General features: G+C 40.5%; 1 protein-coding gene across 2 annotated transcripts in view; it reads left to right on the top strand.

Moving 5' to 3' along the window:
- The window catches only part of DENND2A (DENN domain containing 2A), an 87,499-nt gene that overhangs the window by 62,098 nt on the left and 4,104 nt on the right, over window positions 1-21,297 (top strand). For both annotated transcript variants that reach the window (XM_089527900.1, XM_089527899.1), the window contains 4 exons: window positions 20-168; window positions 15,005-15,182; window positions 17,022-17,063; window positions 19,842-19,959. In XM_089527900.1, coding sequence (XP_089384026.1) covers window positions 20-168; window positions 15,005-15,182; window positions 17,022-17,063; window positions 19,842-19,959 — 487 coding nt within the window. The remainder of the gene's footprint in view (window positions 1-19; window positions 169-15,004; window positions 15,183-17,021; window positions 17,064-19,841; window positions 19,960-21,297) is intronic.

The raw sequence follows: 21,297 nt of genomic DNA on the forward strand, positions 1-21,297 counted from the left end.
ATTTTCCTTATTATTTCAGATAATAGAGTTGCGTCGACCACATGATTCAAGGCTAGAACATGTGGATTTTGAGTCCCTGTTCTCTTCACTCAGTATCCGACACTTAAGTAGAGTCTTTGCTTCCCTGCTGTTGGAGAGAAGAGTAATACTTGTAGCAGACAAACTCAGGTACTTATTTTTGCTGCTTATTACCATGCCTCACTTTATTTTAGAGAAAATAAATTATCCATCCTGTATAGGTCTGAAGCTAGGGCCTGGGTTTTTGTGTTTATGCCTTTCATATAAAAATTGCTGCTATCACTGAATAATAGGAATGCATGAGATGTTCAGACAGGTCAACTTTGAACATCCATTTGTACTGGTTCAGATGGCCCAGGTCTCCGGGGAGAAATTTGTGTGAAGAATTAACATGTAACCCAGCTCCATTTGCTACAGCTCTCCAGAAGTGGTTTTCTGGACTTCACTGCCTAAAAAATGTGCTCCTATGATTGCAAATCTTGAAGTGGCTGTTGCTGTCATGGAGCATCCTGGTTAAAAGGGACACTTGATGCATTGTGTAATATAGGCTTCCACAACCTATGCCCTCTAGCTACAATTTCCATCATCTGGGGTGATGGGATTTGTAGTTCACCACATTTAGAGGGTGTTATGTTAGGGAAAACATAAGTAAGAGGATATGTTGATTCTCAAACTGAGCATGAGTCCTTCTGCACTAGCCATTTCTTTGGAGCTGACATCATTGACTCTCATCAAGTCTTTTCTGTACTGGCTGTCTACCATTAAAAACAAACTCCTTTGGTTATGTTTCTGGCAAAAAAATGCAGTTGCAGTATTCCTTTTGCCTGTTTTGCACCAGTCAAGTATTTTGAAAAAGGATATGATTCAGTAGATAATACTTCAGCAGAAAGACCAGAGGACCCATTTCAGCCCTGTTCCTTCATAGCCAAACAAATGGGATTTTAACCTTCCATTGCAAATTCTGAAACATTTCACTTTCTCATTACTGAGTAGTTAATATTGTTCTCTTTTTTCAAAATAATTAATTTTTGTTTCACTTTTCAAAAAAATCAATTCAATTTTGTGCTAGAGTGCAAGTGCATTATTAAATAAAGGGCTGAAAAAGTTAGTGAGCTAATGTTCAGATTATTTTATCTAAATTTGCTAAGGCTAGCATAGTAATGTGGCATATGCTTCACCCTTTGCCATGGAGCTGAGCATTACAAGATTGCAAAGAAGAATTATGTACCATTTGCAAGCTTGATGGTGGATCTGCTTGTACTTTAATCACAGAACAGTGTCTAAGCATCACTAAAGGAGTGTGGAGAAGACAGAGTTTGCAAAGTCACTTTTTAAAGATTACAACTCCAGCATCCGACTGGCAGCCTGTGTCAGTGGATATGGAGCTATCTATAAAGGCTAGGACATTCTTGGAGTTGCTAGTAACTTTTTGAGTTCTAACCAACATAATCAGACATAATCAACATAATCTGTATAACTAAAATTTAATGTATGAATAAAGGCTAAATTTCTTGTACTTTTCAGTTCAGACAAGAAGGATAAGTAAACAAGAACATAGTAGGTGTTTGTCTCTCAAGAGCTGTGCAGTGCAGAAAGAAAGGGGAGAGAGATTCTTCTCTTCCTCTCTGCAGTTCTCAGAGGTCACCCATTAAATGGCAGTAAAGTCAGAACAAACAAAAGAAAAGTATGCCTTCACACAAGCCTGCCTCACAATAGAGCCCCATCCCCAGCCATGAGGTTTCTCTTCAGATCTTCAGAAATTTAGCATGAGACTCTGTAGGGGTTTTGTGAGCATATCCAATTTATCTGGCAGGAACCAGGCTGGGGGAGGCTGCAGTAGATTAAACTTCGGAGCAGTTATTTTTTTAGACGTCACATGCCCCTGTGAGATATGAGGAGCTGTATTCCAAAAAGTAACTCTTCCAAACTTTGGACGTGGGCTTCTGTAAATCTGATCTCAGACCCTTGACGAAACAGAGCTCAGATTCTGGATTGTTTTTTCCTATGCCCTTCACAGAAGTGGTGTTCTGCACTTCTGTGGTTCCATAGAAATATATCCCTTCATGGTGAAGCCCTTTTGATTTCTTGACCCTAATAGCATCAAGGATAGATGGACAAGTTCTTGATTTCTGAATTATCACCATGACAACATTTGGAGGAAGGGATATTCCCCCCTCCCCTTTCTGTTTCTATCTCCCCTGAATGAATTTTTCATGTATTCCAAGTTGTTGTCCTTCGAATACAATACTTACATATGCGGATATTGGTTTTCCCAGTTCTTGTAAGCTGTGTGCATCCTCCTGCTCCTCCTATCCATAATCCTGCGTATGTGTGCAGAGCATTTAGCCAGATCATTCAGGAGGGAAGATGTCAGAAGAGTTGTGCCCTCTTCTTACATAAAGATAGCATCCCCACTCTGTTTGTTAATACAAAGCAATTTTGCTGGGGTCTGTATTGCACAATGACTAAAAACCTGCTTGTTGCTCTTTTAGTGGTAATATGGAAATGGGCTGGCTTAAAATATGTTAAGTAGCTTAAATATGTTTTTTTAACAAGGATTAGCCAGACTGACAGAAGATTGGCCCATCAGTAGCTATTTGCCAGTTCCCATTAGTGAAAATAGAACCCTTATTTTTAAAAGTCTCTGGGACAGTATCTGAAAGTATCAGAATCTGGAAATATAAACAGGAGATGGTTGTCCCTTTCATGGCCTGTTTTTGACACATCTGACTGCTAGCCACTACTACAGACAAACTGGTGATCTTGATAGACATAAGTCTGATGGAAGAATGCAGTACCTAAGACATATCCACTAGTGTAGATGGCTCCTCGTATATGTTCATGACTGATTCAACAACACTCTTTCCCACCTACACCTTATGAAAAAAAAGGGGGCCCAGATCTCTTTAAGATTTTCTGCAGCTGGTGCCTGGCACACAGCCATTTCTTAAACACTTGAGGATGGAGAGAGTGGAGTTTTCTTTTTAAGCCAGCAAAGGCAAAACTTCACAGATGAGTAATGACGCTTATGAGCACAAGATCAAGTTTCAGCAGCTTGTCTGTTTTCACAATTCCCAGTAAGTCCCACAGCAAGAGACAGAGAAGGAAAGGAAAAGCTGTAGAGGTCTATACTGTAAAAGGAGCCAAAATCCATCCATGAGTTAAATATTTTAAGGTGGACATGAGCAGCATTCAAACAAGTTATGAGGAAGACCAGCGAATCATATGTTTGTTGCATAAAAGGTGACCTTAATCCTGAGAATCTTCTCTTCAAACAGGGAAAGAGTCAAGGTCCTAGTCCTCATGAATGCAAAAAAAATTTCTGATGTGAGAGAACACTCATAATTTATTATATAATCTTATAATTCCTTCCTGTGGCTTTGTTTTGGTCTTTCTGTTTTCTGGTCTTCCTCATAACTTGGCATTCATGCATGATCTACTCTTCTTTTTTCTGTCAAATATTTAGAACACATAAACTCTGGAGTTAGAATTAATTTATTTGATGTTGTGTGCCTTCAGGTCATTTCTGACTTATTGCAGTCTAAGGTGATCATCGCAGGGTTTTCTTGGCAAGATTAAATCAGAAAGGGTTAGCTTTGCCTTCCTCTGAAGCTGAGAGATAGTAACTTCCCAAAGTCACCCAGTGGGTTTCCATGGCCTAGTAGGGATTCAAACCCTGGTCTCCAGAGTCATAGTCCAGTGTCCTCCAAAGTCATAGTCCAGTGGCTCTTGTCTAGAATATATTGTATAGATTCCTTTATTTTGAACAACATGGATACAGTCCAGGACCAAACAATGGGATGAAGAAATTGGTGTAATGAAGACATGCTTGGCTTTAGACAATATCATGCCTTGTATTCATGGTGTTTTGTTTAGGGTTTTGTCTTTTGTTTTTTAAATCCAATAAAGTTTTCTTTCTATTCAGATTGAATTTCACAGTTTTGAGACAAGAATTGGACTTGCCTTATTGAAGAAATTGGTATTGTAGTGGAATCCATATATTTATGGTTAGGGAGAGGTTAGGTTGTTGTCTGTTTGACAAAAAAAGAGCAACACCAGGGTGAAAACACCTTCCACTGTAGAGGGCCCTGCTGTGATTAGGTGGGTAGAAAGCTGCCCGCAGCAAGTGGTAGCAGAGAGAACCCCAAATGGAGTATTGCCTGGGCAGGGTGTATAGGAGCTGGCTTTGGCCCCAAATCTACACCTAGATGAGCACAAACCAGCCTGTCAGCTGCACTTCTTTGGAGCTGGCATAGTTAATTTCTTTCACATACAGTGAGGGTATTTTGCTTTCAGTGGGTGTGTGGATTATAAACACATTGTTCTTTAACATCCCCATGAAACCCCCTTCCCCAACTTCTACCTTGGCCAGTGTAAGCCAATAATGATGAGAATGGGGCAGTACATTCACCTCACTGCTCCACACCAGCCCTGCTCAGAATTGCTTTGCCATCATCCTTCAGCCAAAGGTGTTGGAACAGGTTTTTTAAAAACTGCAATTGGAGTAGAACAAAATAAACTGCAATTTTAAAAAAGAGACTAAACCAGCATTGGAGTAGAACAAAATAAAGTTGCAGCTTCAAATAGATGTAAAACTTACAAATCTAAAAAGTAGCTATGTGCCTTAGTTTAGATTATGCTATGGCCCAATTTTGGTTTAAAAATTTAAAGAACCCTTAGAAGTGAAAGCAGAAACCTAGTAGTTACCCAGCTACAGTTGGTACCTGAACTGAGCAAGCACACAGATCTCTTGGTACTATGGTGAGATGCACTGAATTTCTGCATAAATGATAGTATTTTTTCTAAAAATTGCATCTCTACCTATAAATATGTTTATGAAAATTTTATGCAATTTATGAAGCAAGTTTCTCTTTTTTAGTGACATGTTTCCTGTTTTTGATGATTTACAAATGATTACCTGGTCTTTGAAAGCCTGGAGAAATTAAAAGATTTCTACCCGGTTGGGGTCAAAAAGGGAATGGGAATATTTCCAACTGGATCTTCTTGGAGAGAGGTACCCAAAAGCAAAGTGTCATAACTGAGAAGGCCCTGCTCTGGTCACAATCTGCTTTTACCTCTAACAACAGGAAGACCTGGAGCAGGACCTCTGATGATAATCTTTTAGTCGAGGCTGATTTGTGTGGGAAAGAAGTAATCCTGTAATACCAAAGGTCCCAAACTATTTAAGATGTGATGAACGTTAAAAGTAAGCTGAGAACCAGTACAGATGTTTAAAACTGCTGAGAGATTGATTATCTGTTGTGTTTCTTTATTTTGCACCGACTGTAGTTTCCAAATACTCTTCAAAAGACATTTGCATATAGTGGGTTGCTGTAGACTATAAGAAATGTTACTAGAATACTGATAGCTTTGGTTTGAGAAGGTGCAAGACTACACTCACTAGGGGGGATTATGGGAGTTATAGTCTAAAAAGTAACATTTCCAAGTTCTATATAAGACATAATATTTGTCTTAGACCTTATAAATATTATTGATGGTGACGTAAAGTAGCTTTCCTGTTTAGCACTTTCCAGCTATGTTGGCTGAGAAAGGTGGAGCTGCGATTCAGCATATCTAGAATGTGCCACTTTGAGGAAGATTGATGTAAAATTTAATAAGGGTTGTGTAGATTCTTTACTGAACTGGCATCTATAGGGCCGATTCTCACAGGAAGGACTGGCAGAGATTTAATGGATTACTGTAACTAGTTATAGACTACCTAATTCACAATTTTCTATACTGTGCATCTGCATCTGAGAAAGTAGACTTAAGCCTATGAAAGCTCATGTGGCCAACTTCTTTCTTTCAGTTAGTCTCAAAGGTGCTACAAGATCTCTCTGCATACTGAGTCTGCAGACTAACACGGCTATGTCTTTGAATTCTGCCACCTTTGATTGCTATGTTACTCAATAACATCATTACTTTTTAATTACTTTTTTAAAAAAATACATTAAAACATGAACGTGGCCAAAATTAATCCACGTGACTCTCAAAGCACAGTGTTTTGTGAATCATTTATAGATGTTACTCATCTTGCTTTTTACATTGCTTTTGGCATTGCTAACATCATTAGTCAATAACACTGGCTCACACTTACATGAATATATATTAAAATCCCCATCAGGCTTTGGAAATTCACTGGGTGACCTTGGGCATGTCACACTTTCACAGCCTCAGAGGAAGGAAATGACAAACCTGTGAACAAATCTCCCCCCCCCAAAAAAAAAAAAAGGGCTGTAATCTATTCACCTAAGAATCACCCTAAGATGGAATTTACTTGAAGGCACTCCAGCAACAAGCCTTGCTAATTGAACTGAAGGGCAAGGTATTAATTTTAATCAGTCCATCAGTAATAAGCTAAAATATTTATTTGAAAAAGATGGAGTTGCTTACATTTTGGAGGAAAAAATTTCTTTCCACTGTATTTCTGATCTTATTTCTTTCTCTTTCAATTAACACAGCTAAAACAGCTAACACAGCTGTTTGAGGTTGTTCAGGGGTTTGGAATGCTTGAAGTAATCCACAAGAGGATATTTAATGAATACATGCAGGTGAAGAAAGGCACATGGTAGACTGTGTTTCTCACGCTCTTCTGCAGTTGATCATAAAGACATTACCCCTGCTCACTGTCTGAACTATGTATGTGTGTTCGCATACAAAGGTCCATGCACATACAATTCATTGTGTTTCTACATTGCTGCAAAACTACAGTCTTGAATCCAAGGAAAATGGGAGGGCTTCTTGCCAAATGTTGTGTGAACTCTGAAGCATTTTTGAGCCAAGCCCAAACTAGACCTAATAAGTGTACAGCAAGTGAAGGATGTGTTGCTGTTGTTTCCATTCCACACCCCCCCATTTCTTTTCCTTTTCTTATTCTTTTCTGCAAACATATGTCACTGAACCAACAGAAATGGAGGGAGAGTATTTCTTTTTTACCCCACCCACCCAATTGCTGTAACATAGCAAACATAAAAAAATTATTTTTGAGTTCACAGAAATGAATTGGGGTTTTTTTACAAGCTAAATGAAGCAGTTTAAATTTGTATTTTCCTTAGTTTTACGTAGACCTTGTGCACCAAAACTTATAGTTTAGAATGAAAGATCCCACTGCTCAACAGCTGGAATGGATTATGAAGGCCAAGATTATATTTAATTCTTTTATTTTTAAACGAATGGCTTTTAAGTAAAGGTATAATAGTGACAAATAGAGAGTGGAAGGAAATAATTCTCAATACTTTTTGTGGAACTGTCCCAAAAAAGTCATCTGGATTCATGTAAAACAAATAAATGGTTTATTCAGGGAAACCAAGAAGGCAAATAGGATACCACAGTTGATTCACCTTAAACGAGAGGGATCAATTTTACATGCAAAGTGGGCATCAAAACCTTTCAGTAGGCTACAGGCCCAAGACAAAATATAGTATTTACCATAAATATAAGAACAAATTCAAGGGAATGTGAAAGGCACAATTTGATATAAGGCTATATCTGTTTATTACTATGTCTACCATTCAAAGATGGAATCAAGTTGAATTCCTTCAGCCCTCCTCTGAAAGGGTAAGATCAGATGGAGAAATATAGCTAAGCTAAAGAAAGAGCTTAGAAAAGTTACTTTTTTGAATTACAACTCCCAGAATACCTAGCCAGTAAGGACAGTAGTCACCCAGATGAGGGATTTTGGGGGCTGTAGTCCAAAAAGTAATGTGTCCATGTTCTGCCTTAAGAATGGGCCATGTCTATGCCAAACTCCCTACTCTGGTGTACAGAAGGCAAGTACAGCCTGTGGTGGCTGTCTATTGCCAAAGGGGTTTGTTTGTTTGTTTGTTTGTTTGTTTGTTTGTTTGTTTGTTTGTTTGTTTTGGGGGGTTGCCAGTGAGAGGGATAGTTTTGACCCTTACTATTTTTCTTTGAATCTGATGAGTTTTTCTTTGGGTAAAACTCATCTTTCATTGCAGAACCCTTACCTCTAGCCCAGTTTTGTAGCCTTCATTTCTCACATAAACACAATACCAGAAATGGATAGATCCCACTATACTGCCTGCCACAGAGTAGACCATGTTTTCAGAGCTGATAGATGGTGCTTGAAAAATAATCTCAGAAGACATTAAGGTAAAATAATACATTAATCCTGGCAAATGCTTGCTGTCAAAGCTTTCTATCTTTCAATTTAAAAGGGGTAGAATTTGTAGAGGAGAATTGGTGGGTGCCTGTTAAAGTTGCTTTTGTAAATGCCTCCCTGCTCTGGCCTTTTTTCTTCCTGATTAGGCAAAAGAAGGATCTCTATCTCTGCTGCATTGGAAAAACAGTTTACTCAACAAGCAATGAGTCCTAAAGGCCATTTGAGACTTAAGATATTTTTGTAGCATAACTTCATAAACATTAAGGAGGGCAACTAAAATGGTGAAGGGTCTGGAAACCATGCCCTATGAGGAAAGACTTAGGGAGCTGGAGATGTTTAGCCTGGAGAAGAGAAGGTTAAGAGGTGATATGATAGCCCTCTTTAAATATTTGAAGGGAGGCCATATTGAGGAGGGAACAAGCTTGTTTTCTGCTGCTCCAGAGATTCCCGAAGCAATGGATGCAAGCTACAGGAAAAGAGATTCCACCTCAACATTAGGAGGAACTTCCTTACAGTAAGGGCTGTTCAACAGTGGAGCACACTCCCTCAGAGTGTAGTGGAGTTGCTGTCTTTGGAGGTCTTTAAGCAGAGGCTGGATGGCCATCTGTCGGGGATGCTTTGATTGTGATTTCCTGCATGGCAAGGGGTGGACTGGATGGCCCTTGTGGTCTCTTCAAACTCTATTATTTTCTGATTCTATGATTCCATTGAATCCATTTGAATCTCTGATTTATAGTTCCATCTGTTGATCCATGGTATTGAATCAGTGGCTCAAAGTAGCTGCCAAAAATATTTTATCTGAGGAAGAAAATTAAAATGACACCTGCATTTGAATCTCTTGCTCTAAATCTGTTGCTTAATATGGACCACCATCTTACCTAGACACGGACTTGATATCTACCATATATATTCAACTATAAGTTGGCTTCATGTATAAATCAAGGGCAGGTTTTGGGGCCAAAATTATGGATTTTAGTATGACTCACAGGTAGTCGAGGGTAAAACATAGGGGCACATAGCAAATGATCAAAAGGATGAAGCAAAGGAAAACAAAGACAAAGGACTTACAAAATTCCAGCAGGTATAGCTGTTTGTGCTCACACTGAAGGCTGGATGGATGTGAGAGGTGGGGGGGGGGGGGGTCAGCAGTACTTCTAGGAGAGATTACCCTCTTGCTTTTCCCCAGGGGATGGTTCCTTTTTTCAACAAGAATTAAAATGGAGTATTTATATTGGCCAATGGATAAGTCAACTCAGGTTTTTGAGGTCAATTTTTTAACTAAAATTTCTATATACATGAGTATATACAGTAGGTCACAGCAAGAGAAACATTATCTGTTGATACTGCTCAAGGATACCCACCAGTCTTGTTGTTAGTAGTGGTTTGTTATTAGCGTGCATGGCTCCTTAATGAGCACAGAAGGATAGGTCCTGCTCTGAGCATGCAGCTTAAAATACTGTAACTAAAAGAAATCTGTCTAAAGGTAGCATTGGAGCCATTTGAACATCACAGAACCTTTCGGGGTTGCTTTTGTGGGTAGGCTGTTGGTCTGGCTTTTGGCCAGCCGTGGGTGCAACCAGAATGCTCATTCTTTCTCTCACACACAAACATCCCATTTTCTTGCTGCATGTGTTTCTCTCTCACACATTAAAGTTGTCAGGCATCCCATATAGTTCCTTATGGGCCAAAAAGCTTGTCTTTTATGAGACACCCCCCATCCCATATTTTGGGAGTTTTGTTGAACACCCAGCTTCTAAATTGCACACAAAATACTGGCAGGCGGATCTGGTACCCACTCTTCCCACACCAGGCTGAACAGCATCCTCAGTCACAGTGGTAAATTCCTGCCATCATGATGGCTGCTGGCCTGCCAGTGAGAGATTTCCAGTGGTTTTTCATTTTCCATGAGAAGTGCGATCTCACAGGAAAACTTGTCAGAGGCCTTCCTCTCATAAAACCTGGGGTGGGCCTTGTATAGGCCTGTCTCATGGGTCCCAGATAGTTTCAACTTTTCCTTGTTGCTGCTTGGAAAACCCAGCACACTTGTGCACATGTGTGTATGTGTGCACGCACATGCACGCACACATTAAGAACTAAGAGATTGGCTATTTTTATCTGGATTATAGTTGGAAGGGCTTAAGCTACCTCCTTCCCATTGATCCTTGCAGGCAGAATTGCTGTTTTCCAATCATTTCTCTAGCAATCTCAATTACAGTTGCTAGCAAATCAGAAGGAGTGGACTGTAACCTTGCCTTCTTTCTCAGTGATCTTTGTAGGCAAAATTGCCATTTCCCCACTGTGGTAATTTTATCCCCCTTAAACCAAAAATCTTAAGAGAGATCATTGTTTCTTCACTGTCATAACTTTAGTTTCCCACTTTCAGCACTTCACTTTTTCTTCTGAGGAGGGGAGTGACTCTGAGCAACACATATGGACCAGTCTAGTCTCACATCATTGATCCTGCTATGCTCAGTGCTCAGATCAGCCTTTGTGAATAGTGTGACAGAAGAGGCCAGTTGTAGGTCACAAAGGAGCTGCAAAATGCAGGTTTGTAGTTTCATAGGATAAGATATGTTAAAGGGTTTCTGTTTCAACCAAAACAAAGTTGGAAATGACCACCCTAGATTTTCATAAGGCCACGATTTTTCTGACCACTGTGAATTCTCCACAGGTCTGTGCACAGCTAGGTGTATGGTACACAATCCGTACTTTTGGATTATTTCATTTTTCAGAGTATGTACTTTTCTAAAAATTTTGAATTTTCAGCAGTGAGAACTATAACCCTTTTTTGAAATTATAATTTAAATATACCCACAAAGTCCGAGAATGTGTGGTGAACATAAGTACACTTTTAAAAATAAGTCCATGGTCAGCAAAGTACCTTTTCCTTCTCCCATGTATTGTTTTGGCCAGCCTAGAATATTTCCCCCCCTGCTTTCTCTCTCCTAGTCTGTATAAATTCCCTCATGGTGCTTAACTCAAGCCAGCTGTGAGTGGTTTCCTGGCCATATGATTCCTTTAGGCTGCACTGTATTATCTCTTCCCCTCCTCCTTCCAAAGATCTGGCTCATAAAACCAAATGACGTTATGTGCAGTTTAGTAACACACAAGGCCTCCCTATACGCTCAGAGAAATTTGTAGACCTACAGCTGATGAGTTATCAGTGCTTTTGCCTGCCTTTGAGAGTATCTTCCCCCGGCCACTGTATTATTATACTCTACTATTGTTACAGAAGTAATCATAGAAAAGAGAAGTGTCTCCTCCTACCTGTATTAGGTTGTATTTGAATGAGAACTGCAGGTAGAAAGCTTCCCACGAAGACACTGCAGTCACATCCATTTGTTGTTATTTAAAGACATCATTCTGAAGAAGCTTAAATGCCACACAACACACTACATATTCACCCATTGATGAAGTAAGCCTGACACTATTCCCTTCCTCCCCACAAACTTTTTGTCATAGGAATCTATTCTAGATGAGATGTGGCAGATATGTGATCAAATGTGAGATCTTGTGTGTGTCCCTTTACTTGGAATCATGACTTGGGAGGAAGGGGACCCATGTGGAAAATGTTAAGTATATGTAACCACATCCTACCTTGGCTGACAGCTGAATGTCAGTTAAGCTATTTAGTCAGTTAAGAGATTGAGCATATCTTCTGGCATTCTAGTTATTCCAACTCCCTTTCATTTCCCCTGCTCCAGTGCACACACATACACACATACTTAGTTCATATGGACTGTACATAATCTATTCTATACAAAGCCTGAGCAATGTTTAATATCTTCAAATGAAGGCTTTCTCTCTGTCCCACCATCCCAGGTGCATTTGGTGAGGATGAAGAAGAGAAACTTCTTAGTGACCGCTTTCAATTTGTGGAATTCCCTCCTTTCGGGGCTTGCTTGTCCCCATGTCTGCTTCCACTGAGAGGCAAATATATTTTAATTTAGTCAGGACTTTGGCTTTTAGGTTACTGTGATAGAAGGATATTTTTACTGGAATGTATTATGGGTTGTTGTTGGGTTTTTGCTGTGTTTTAATGTGTTTTTAACGGTTGCAATTTATGCTTTCAGCAGAACTGTTTATTTAATTTTTTTTAAACTCATAGGTCAAATAGGTTTTTAGTGTACTTTTTTGAAAAACGTGATGTGAGCTGCCCTTGGATCCCATGAAGGGAGAAAGGCAGGATATAAAATTAAAATAAACATCAGTCTCAAAGCACTAACTAACATTGAATCATTGCAGCAGGTAAACAAAGTAGGAAGACATGTCTTCATTTTACATCTGAGCTCAGAAATATGGTTAAGCATTTCCAAGCAAGCTAAATTTTATAAGGCAGCTTTAAATGAATGTTGGTTGATGAATCTTGGCTTGCCTGCTCTCTTTTAACTAGAATGTCAGGTTTGGATATAATGATGTTTCCCCTTCCTGGCTTGCTGATCTGCTCTTACAAAGGAAGCAATACAATTGGGACAATGGGTTGTTTTTGTGGTTTATTGAGCCAGTTTCCTGGATTAATATAGTCTCTGAATATAATCGTGTTTCATACATCCACCATTGGCAATTGGCTGAAGGATTCTGGGATCTTCCCAACCGAAAGTTAGCATTTTCAAAATCTGGCTGTATCAAGTGCATTTTGCTTGCTATTTAATGAGATTGCTGATATTTAAACCCAGGCCCCTGTGGTCAGGTGAACATCAGATGTCCAGGAGGGTTGTGTTGACAGTTTCTTGCTAAACATTATATTCATATTACTATGATTTCTTGATATTATCGGATTTCGTATTGGTTACTTTGGTACAGAAGGCAGAAAATCCCAGAAGTGCCTCTCTCCATCCCTGGCAGTGCCAATACAGGAACAATAAATCAAACATAATGTTCTGCTGTTTCATGACACCCAAAATCGGTTCCCCAATGCACTTGTCTCACTCTGCCTAATGGCAGGGCTAGCCTTGTTACCATTTACTGCATGTAGATAGGATGGAGAGGGCTTGAGGTGAGTTTTGTTTTTACACAGATTCCTGTACTTCCCACTCTGATTGTGCTATTCCATTTGGACTAGCAGAGAAACCCATTGGGAACAGAGCTGTCTGGGGAATGGCAGGTGAAATGCAGACTGGCACATCAGGTCACTTACTGCTCAAGAGAGCACTAGGTTGAGCAAGAAAACTTGCAGTTTGGAAGCATCCTTGACATTATGTTTATTGCTTGGTTTCCTATACATACTTTGTATATATGTCTGTATGGACACACACGTGCATGTGCAGTCCTCTCCATTTGTGGTTGTGCCCAGCCAGTGGCAAAGATTTTTGATCAAACTTCAAAGGAACTGAATAATTTCAGCACCCTGGATGGCTCCTTTAAAATTTGGAATAAAACTCTGTGTAGATTGATTGCCGCATCGTGACTTCAGGAGATGAATATTCTTAGGTTTTCTAGCAAACTGCTTAGCTAGCAGGAAAAATAACAGAGGAATGTTGCAATTGCTCCATGCCTTGCTATATTTAAAAGGCAGCAATTTGAAAGCTGAGAATCTCCATTAATCCCATGGGTCCTTTAATTTAAAAGAAAATATGCATAAAAATCATGTGAGCCTCATGGTGCAATTTTGAGAAATTTTAGATATGTACTTTAACCACTGGAACTGGTGGATGCTCTTATTATTCTATTGTCTCATACGATATCAAAGGTTGAGAAAGTTATATTGGGGGGGGGGGGGGGCTACAACTACCAAGATCCCCCAGCCAGCATTGGCACTGGACTAGCAAGAATGAAAAACAAAGCAAAACAGAACAGTATCAAGATATTAAAGAGGAAATAGTGTGAAAGCTGAGAACCTGCATTGATCCCATGACTCTGCCAGCCAATGTAGCCACTGGCCATGGGGCTGGCAGAACTGTAATCCAAATAAGCAACATCTTGAAGCTCTGCAGTCATACTTCTGTACTGCATGGGGAGAAGTCAGGGTTGTTCTCTGTAAAATTGTGCTTAAAACATGAGGTGGGTGAACCAAAGAAAATTCAGTCTCTTAACTTTGCAAGTTAAGTTTTATTGTTTGTTCATAAAAAATTACAAATGACCATACTGGTGATTTCAGAACAGTATGCAATAGAGCCAGCATGGTGTAATGATCTGAGCGTTGGACTGTGGCTCTGGAGACCAGAGTTCAAATCTTGGCTCCGCTATGAAACCCACTGGGTGGCCCTGGACATTTCACACTCTCAGCCTCAGAGGAAGGAAAGGCAAACCCTTTGAAGAAATCATGCCAAGAAAATACCATGATACAGTGCCTTTAGGGTCATCATAAGTCAAAAATGACTTGAAGGCACACAACAATTTCTGAATGCTTGGTAGGTAAAGCAAGAATAACCTCTGCAGAGCTCAGAAACCCCCTTGTCTTGGCAGTAATGAAAGCCTGGTTAAAAAAAATCATACTTTGGTTTCTCAACAACAACAACAACAATAATAATAGTATTATTATTATTATTATTATTATTATTATTATTATTATTTAAGGGAATCAAAACGGATTACAGTAATAAAATTACAATTTAAGAAATACAATTAAACCCCCCAAACCCCCATCCCTCCTCCATAAACATTGTTTACAATTTTCCAACTCTTCTGTCCATAGTCATGAGGACTATATACTTGATTTCTCTTTTTAAACTGAGATTCTTTGGAAGCCAGGTTGTGTTTTGAATTAAAACCTGCTCAGACATTATTGTGTTAGGCACTATAATTTCTTGGGGCTGATTGTGTTTCATTGAGACTGATTAGTCTGTGAAATAGTCTCACAGGACTAAACCATGTGGACTTCAGAATAGCTGACTCTGTTTGTTTGTTTGTTTTTCCTTTTCCCCCCAGCACCTTGTCAAAATGCTGTCATGCTATGGTGGCACTTCTTTACCCCTTTACCTGGCAACACACCTACATTCCTGTGCTTCCCCCTTCAATGATTGACATTGTGTGTTCACCAACCCCATTTCTGATTGGGCTGCTCTCCAGTTCACTCTCCCGCCTTAAGGAACTACCAGTGGAAGAGGTGAGACCAGAGTACTGCACTAATGGACAGTGTTGGACCCATGATAGGCACAGTTTTGTATCTGGAAGCACCATTAAGTCATCATGATAGGCAACTGGCCCAGGGCAACTAGCGAGCTCCATGTTAAGAGTGCAATGAATCTGCTCTGGGCTTTATTCCAGACCTTAGAGCAACTATCCAAGATGCTGAACCAATTTTGAGGATAAGAAGGGAAAGCTGCTTCAGTATTTGGGAAACAACTCAGAGCAGATACATGGTAACCCTAACATGGAAGCCACCCTACCAGAGGGGGTATTTGTATTATATCAAGTATCTTAAGAAGCTGAATTCAACCAGATCCTATTCCAGCTTTCTGACCGCTTGATGGTTAAATCAAACAAACTACATGCACAGGAGTATATTTCCAGTGCTGGTTGGTAGCTTTCATGACAGTGAAATGATGAATTAACTCAGAAATTAATATACACTTTAAAAGGGTTATCCAAGGGGCTAAACTCTATCACCAAAATGTCCAGGACTATTTGACAATTTTCTTAATGTTTTGAATAAAACCTGGAGCAGATTCATATTCCCACTGACATGAAAACTACACTCCACTACTACCTGCAAGAAAGGTAAGGAAACTCTCTCAGCCTAAGGCCTGTACCCAGTTTCAACCAAGTTTTGTTTTGGGGGGAGGGATGTATTTCAGTAGTACGTAGGATGACAGGAAAAGGGATAGAACCTAAAATATCTGTGTATGTTACATTAAATCTCTTACTGCCAGTAACTGAGCTTTAGGAAAGGCATTTCAGCCTTTTGGAAGGTGGAAGAGCCTATACAAAACCTGAAAATCCTCTTGCGCAAATAATGGTATCTAAGGCCTGTTACAGACAGCCAAATAAAGCTGCTTCGAGTCACAGTGGAGGTATGGTGTTTCAATGATGCATGCGTCCTAAGAGTCCAGAAGCCACACCAAAGCCACGCTCCAGTCTTTAGGGCTGGAGCGTGGCTTTGGTGGGACTTCTGGACTCTTAGGACGCATGCATCATTGAAACACCATACTTCCACTGTGACTCGAAACAGCTTTATTTTGGCTGTCTGTAACAGGCCAATGGAAGGTGTGGGTTAGGATCCTGAAGGCCAGATACAGCTCAGAACTTGAAGTTCCACACAAGTTACCTACAATGAGATGGCAGCAGACATACTTTTGGCACTGGTGAGAATGGCAAATGGTAAGATGGTCAAATCTGGTTCCCACTGGTCATAGTTACATAGGATGTTCTGCAAAACAAGGTCATTCTCATGAACCTGCAGAGCTGCCATTTCTTTTAGCAGCAGGAGAGCCTCCTGACAGACTCAGCCTTGTCTGAATTAGTACTTGGGGACTTCTCTGTATATTCTACTCAGGCACCGAAATGTCTCCATTTTAATAATCCCAAAGTGCTTGCCTGCTTATTATTTTGCAAAAAAAATCCATGTACAACTTTAAAAGGAGCCAGATAAGCACAGTATGGGCAGCTGTCTCCCATTTCATTCAGCCCCTTGTGTGGAAGAACTCTGTGGTTTCTAAGAAACCATCCTTGAAGGAAAGGAAAGTGTGTGTAAAAAGAGGCTGATGAGGAGAAACAGCTTCCTTGTGTTTATGTTGTCATTCTGTGGTTTTGTGGAGAATGTCATAAAACCGCCTTGGGCTTGGGCCGGGTTTCATATCTCTTTGTGGCTCTGTGGGATTAGGTAGGGCAAGGCATGGCCTCTCCTTCTGAAAACAGTATACATTGCAGTGCATTCATTTCTCCAAGCAAGTGAGCCCTCTCCTTCTCATGATGTTCCTCTCCTCTTTCTGTTTCTCTGAGATAGGTCCTTGTAGTCGACCTTGTTAACAACCGATTTCTCAGACAGGTAAGAACAACTTATTTGTCTATCATTTTTTCCTCTTCATGTACCAGCAGAATGGAAAGACAGGAAGTTCTGTTGTGCAGAAAACCATCTGAGTCTATAGGGGCCCTTTCACAACATACAGTTTCTAATATTATATTCCATTTTAACTGCCATGGCAACATCCTATGGATTCCAATGGGTTTTGTAGTTTGGTGAGGCACTAGAGATCTCTGGCTGAGAACTCTAAATTCCCCTTTCCAAACTGCCAATCTCAGGATTTCATAAGCTGTTGCCATAGCAGAAAGATGGAATATAGTGCTATGATTGTATAGTGTGAAAGAGCTCCATGTCTTATTGCTGGAAGCCCACAGTAGGCAGTGGGAAATTGAATCTGGAGGCAGAAAGTAGTTAAGCAAGTGGGAAATGATTTCAAAGGAGCTTTGCTTTCCATGATGCATATAGATTTATTAATTCAATAATGCCCTCGTGCAAGGAGGGCTTCCCATTAGAGTTGTGGGCTCCTATGAGGTCTCTAAACTTGTGAAAACCTTTAACTCTCATGAGAAGTCCTTCTCTTGCAAGGCATGAGATGGAGTTTTTACAGGCCTATTCCATGGGTATCAGGTAGTCTTGACCTGGCAGGGCAACATTCTGTATTGTTATATGAAAAATCTGGCAGCCCTACTGAGATCCCTTACAGCAGGTGTTTTCATCTTTGCAGATGTGTAATACCAAACTGCAAAATGGGGTTTTATTTTACCACTTATGCCTGTTATTTCCATTTCAGTATATGAATTGTGGACAACTATGTTCTTTTGGATAACAATAGATAGGAATTGCCATCACCCTCAACCAGCATAGTCATTAGTGAGAATTATGGCAGCTGAAGTCCAATAATATCTCAAGGGCCACAGTTTTCCAACTTTGCTTTAGGGACAGAGGTTCTAAAAGTTTATTTTATCTCATTGAAGGATTCTGGTAGTTGTTGCCTCTAAAATTAACTTTTCTTAATTATGTATGCAAAGGGATTTTGTCGCACCTTTGAGACTAACTATGCAAAAGAAGTTGTATCATAAGCTTTCATAGACTTGGTCTAGTTCCTCAGCATCTGAGAAAATAGACCAAGTCTACGAAAGCTTATGCTATGACTTCATTGGCTCAGTTAGTCAAAAAAGTGCTACAAGATCCCTTTGCATACTGATATTCCAGACCAACACAGCTATGTCTCTGAAGTCTATCCTCATCTAGTAAAGATAGGAAACTTGGACTCAGTTACATTTGTCCATTCTCTCTAAATCATCCCCTTTCTTTGTAAAGTAATCCAAATAGTTTGAATCATGAGTAATACCTACCAACACATTTGTACATCCTAAGTAATATCTTAGGACAGTGATGCCTTCATAGAATCATAGAGCAGGAAGAGACCTCAAGGGCCATCTAGTCCAACACCTTGCTATGCAGTAACACAATCAAAGCACCCCAACAGATGGCCATGCAGCCTCTCTTTAAAAATCTCCAAAGAAGGAGACTCCACCACAATCCAAGAGAGTGTGTTCCACTGTCGAACAGCTCTTACTGTCAGGAATGTTGAGGTGGAATCTCTTTTCCTGTAATTTGCATCCATTGCTGCGGGTCCTAGTCTCTGGAACAGCAGAAAACAAGCTTGCTCCATCCTCAGTATGATGCCCCTTCACATAATTAAGCAGGTCTATCATATCACCTCTTAACCTTCTCTTCTCCAGGCTAAACATCCCCAGCTCCCTAAGTCGTTCCTCATAGGGCATGGTTTCCAAACCGTTCACCATTTTGATCACCCTCCTCTGGAGTTGCTCCAGCTTGTCAACATCTTTTTTGAATTGTGATGCCCAGATAATTCTTTAGATGCCATAGCTCATTAATAGAGCCGTTACTTTTCATGCAGAAGGTTACAGATTTAATTTCTGGCATCTTCAGCTAAAAGAGTGCCTCAGGAGAAGGTGATAGGAAGGGCATCTACTGAAGTCCCTGAGAAGTTGTTACCAGTCAGTGAACAGTACTGGGATAAATAGATCAATAGCCTAACTTTTTATATCAGGCAGCTTGCTATGTTGCTTTTAACTACAGCAATGAATTCTGGGAATTATAGAGCCTGTACAGACAGGCCAAAATAAAGCTGGTTCAGGTCACTTAGAGGTATTCTGCTTAAATGCTGCATGCATCCTAAGAGGCCAGAAGCTGCGCTAAAGCCACACTCCAATTCTAAGGAATTCTGAGTTGCGTGTGTCATTTAAACAGCATACCTCCAAAGTGACCCGAAGCAGCTTTATTTTAGCCTGTCTGTACAGGCCCATAGTCCCCCAAATGCTCTGGTATTAATTCCCTCCACATACAGACATAGCCAAATCACACACACTATTTGGGTCATAATGTTTCTTTATTAAGGCACAAGGGCAGTCTTGAAGGTGAATGAGCCACATCCTTTAATGACTTCTGTTTTTTTCTCTACATGCTTCCAATATTTGTTCCAGTATGTGTTATTGCTAATGTTACAGCCACCATACTGAGTCCAGTTTGTCACAGTTTTGTGATAGGGCTAGACTTAGAGCTTTGTGCAGTTCCGTACACAACCTTTGTGATTTCTACTGCACTATTGCAATTTTTTTAAAAAGTACTTCATGAAGCAGCTTCTGTGCACTAGCCATAATCTGCTTACCAGCGACCAAAAGCAGATTTTATGAAGAGCAAGTGTTATCACAGATTGGTCCCTGCTTGTGAAACCGTCTCACTGGTACTGACAGAATGTACTTTTTTTCTTTTAAGATAGAGGATGAAGACTTCATTTTGCCTCGGAAGTTGCAAGGAGCACTAGAACACATCCTGGAGCAGAGGAATGAGCTGGCAAATGACAAGGAGGAAGGCACTCTCAAAAGCAAACAGGGTAAGGTTTCAGTGTTATTACTTTATTGTTTTCATGAGGCAGTCCATTTTGCCCCACAATTCAGAACATTTGTACCAAGTGGAGACAGTGGCATTCCTCCACTGGGAGCAGGGCTTGTCGGGACGGAGCCAAAAGGATATGCCCCCTCCCTCCCTTCTGCATACCATTTTACTTATGAGTAAACTGGTGCAGGAAAAGGAGGGGTGCTCTTTTGGCTCCTTTGGGGTGTCAATGGGTGCGGTCTGCACACACACACACACACAATGACGCCACTGAGTGTAGAGTGAGGAAAGCTTTGTTGGACTACAACTCCCAGAATCCCCCAGCCGGGATACCCAAACTGGCACATGGAGGAAATTAGGGCTGGAATTTGTGTGCACTGTCACACCCACTGCTGTCCTGACTGCTGCCAGTCTTTGGCTGGCCCTTGAGTGGAACAGCAAGTGAAAGAAACATGTCTTCACTCTTTCTGCATCAGGCATCACTTCTATGAACATCTATTGTGTTTGCACTTTTCTTCTAAACTTAGGCCTGTTACAGACTGCCAAAATAAAGCTGCTTGGGGTCTCTTTGGAGGTATGCTATTTAAATGATGCATGGGTCCTAAGAGTCCGGAGGTCGCGCCAAAGCCACACTCCATTCCTAAGCACTGGAGTGCAGCTTTGGTGCAGCTTCTGGATTCTTAGGACCCATGCATCATTTAAACAGCATACCTCCAAAGAGACCCCAAGCAGCTTTATTTTGGCAGTCTGTAACAGGCCTTAGAGACCCTGTCCCCAGTCCCCATTTAATATTTCTTCATAGGTTGATTTTTAGCTCCAGTCCTTAGATCCCCTTGGTTGCCATTTTTGACAGCTGTACAATATACCTTTGAGACGGAATGACCAGAATATTGTACCTTGGCCAGTGCAAAACCCTTTTAGTGACTGTGGAAGAGTGGCAGATCTCATAGGTAGAAGTTGAAGACTTTAGTATTGGCTGTGTCGGGGTAGGCAATATGATATACTCCGGATTATTTGGGCTCCCAGCTGTCATAAGACAGAGCCAGCAAGGCCAGTGATCAGGGATTATGGGAGCTATAAACCAGAACTTTTGGAGGGCATGACATTCCCTCCCCCTGCTTTATCTTGTGGCTTTTTCAGACAAGGATCTCTCCCAATCCTCTCTGGAATTGACAGCATTCAGAACTGCAACTTTAATGTAAAACATGTGCTCTTCCATTATGCTGTGGTCCCCTAGCTCAGAGGTGGACAACGTGAAGCTCTAGAAGACACATATGCAGTCCCTGAAAGCTGCTTTTGCAGACCTTGGCCCCTTCAGAGCCTCCAGACAGCTCTT

Source organism: Sceloporus occidentalis, unplaced genomic scaffold (assembly GCF_023333645.1).
Source record: "Sceloporus occidentalis isolate IW3139 unplaced genomic scaffold, rSceOcc1.0.p SCAF_5, whole genome shotgun sequence".
NCBI classification, from domain to species: Eukaryota; Metazoa; Chordata; class Lepidosauria; order Squamata; family Phrynosomatidae; genus Sceloporus; species Sceloporus occidentalis.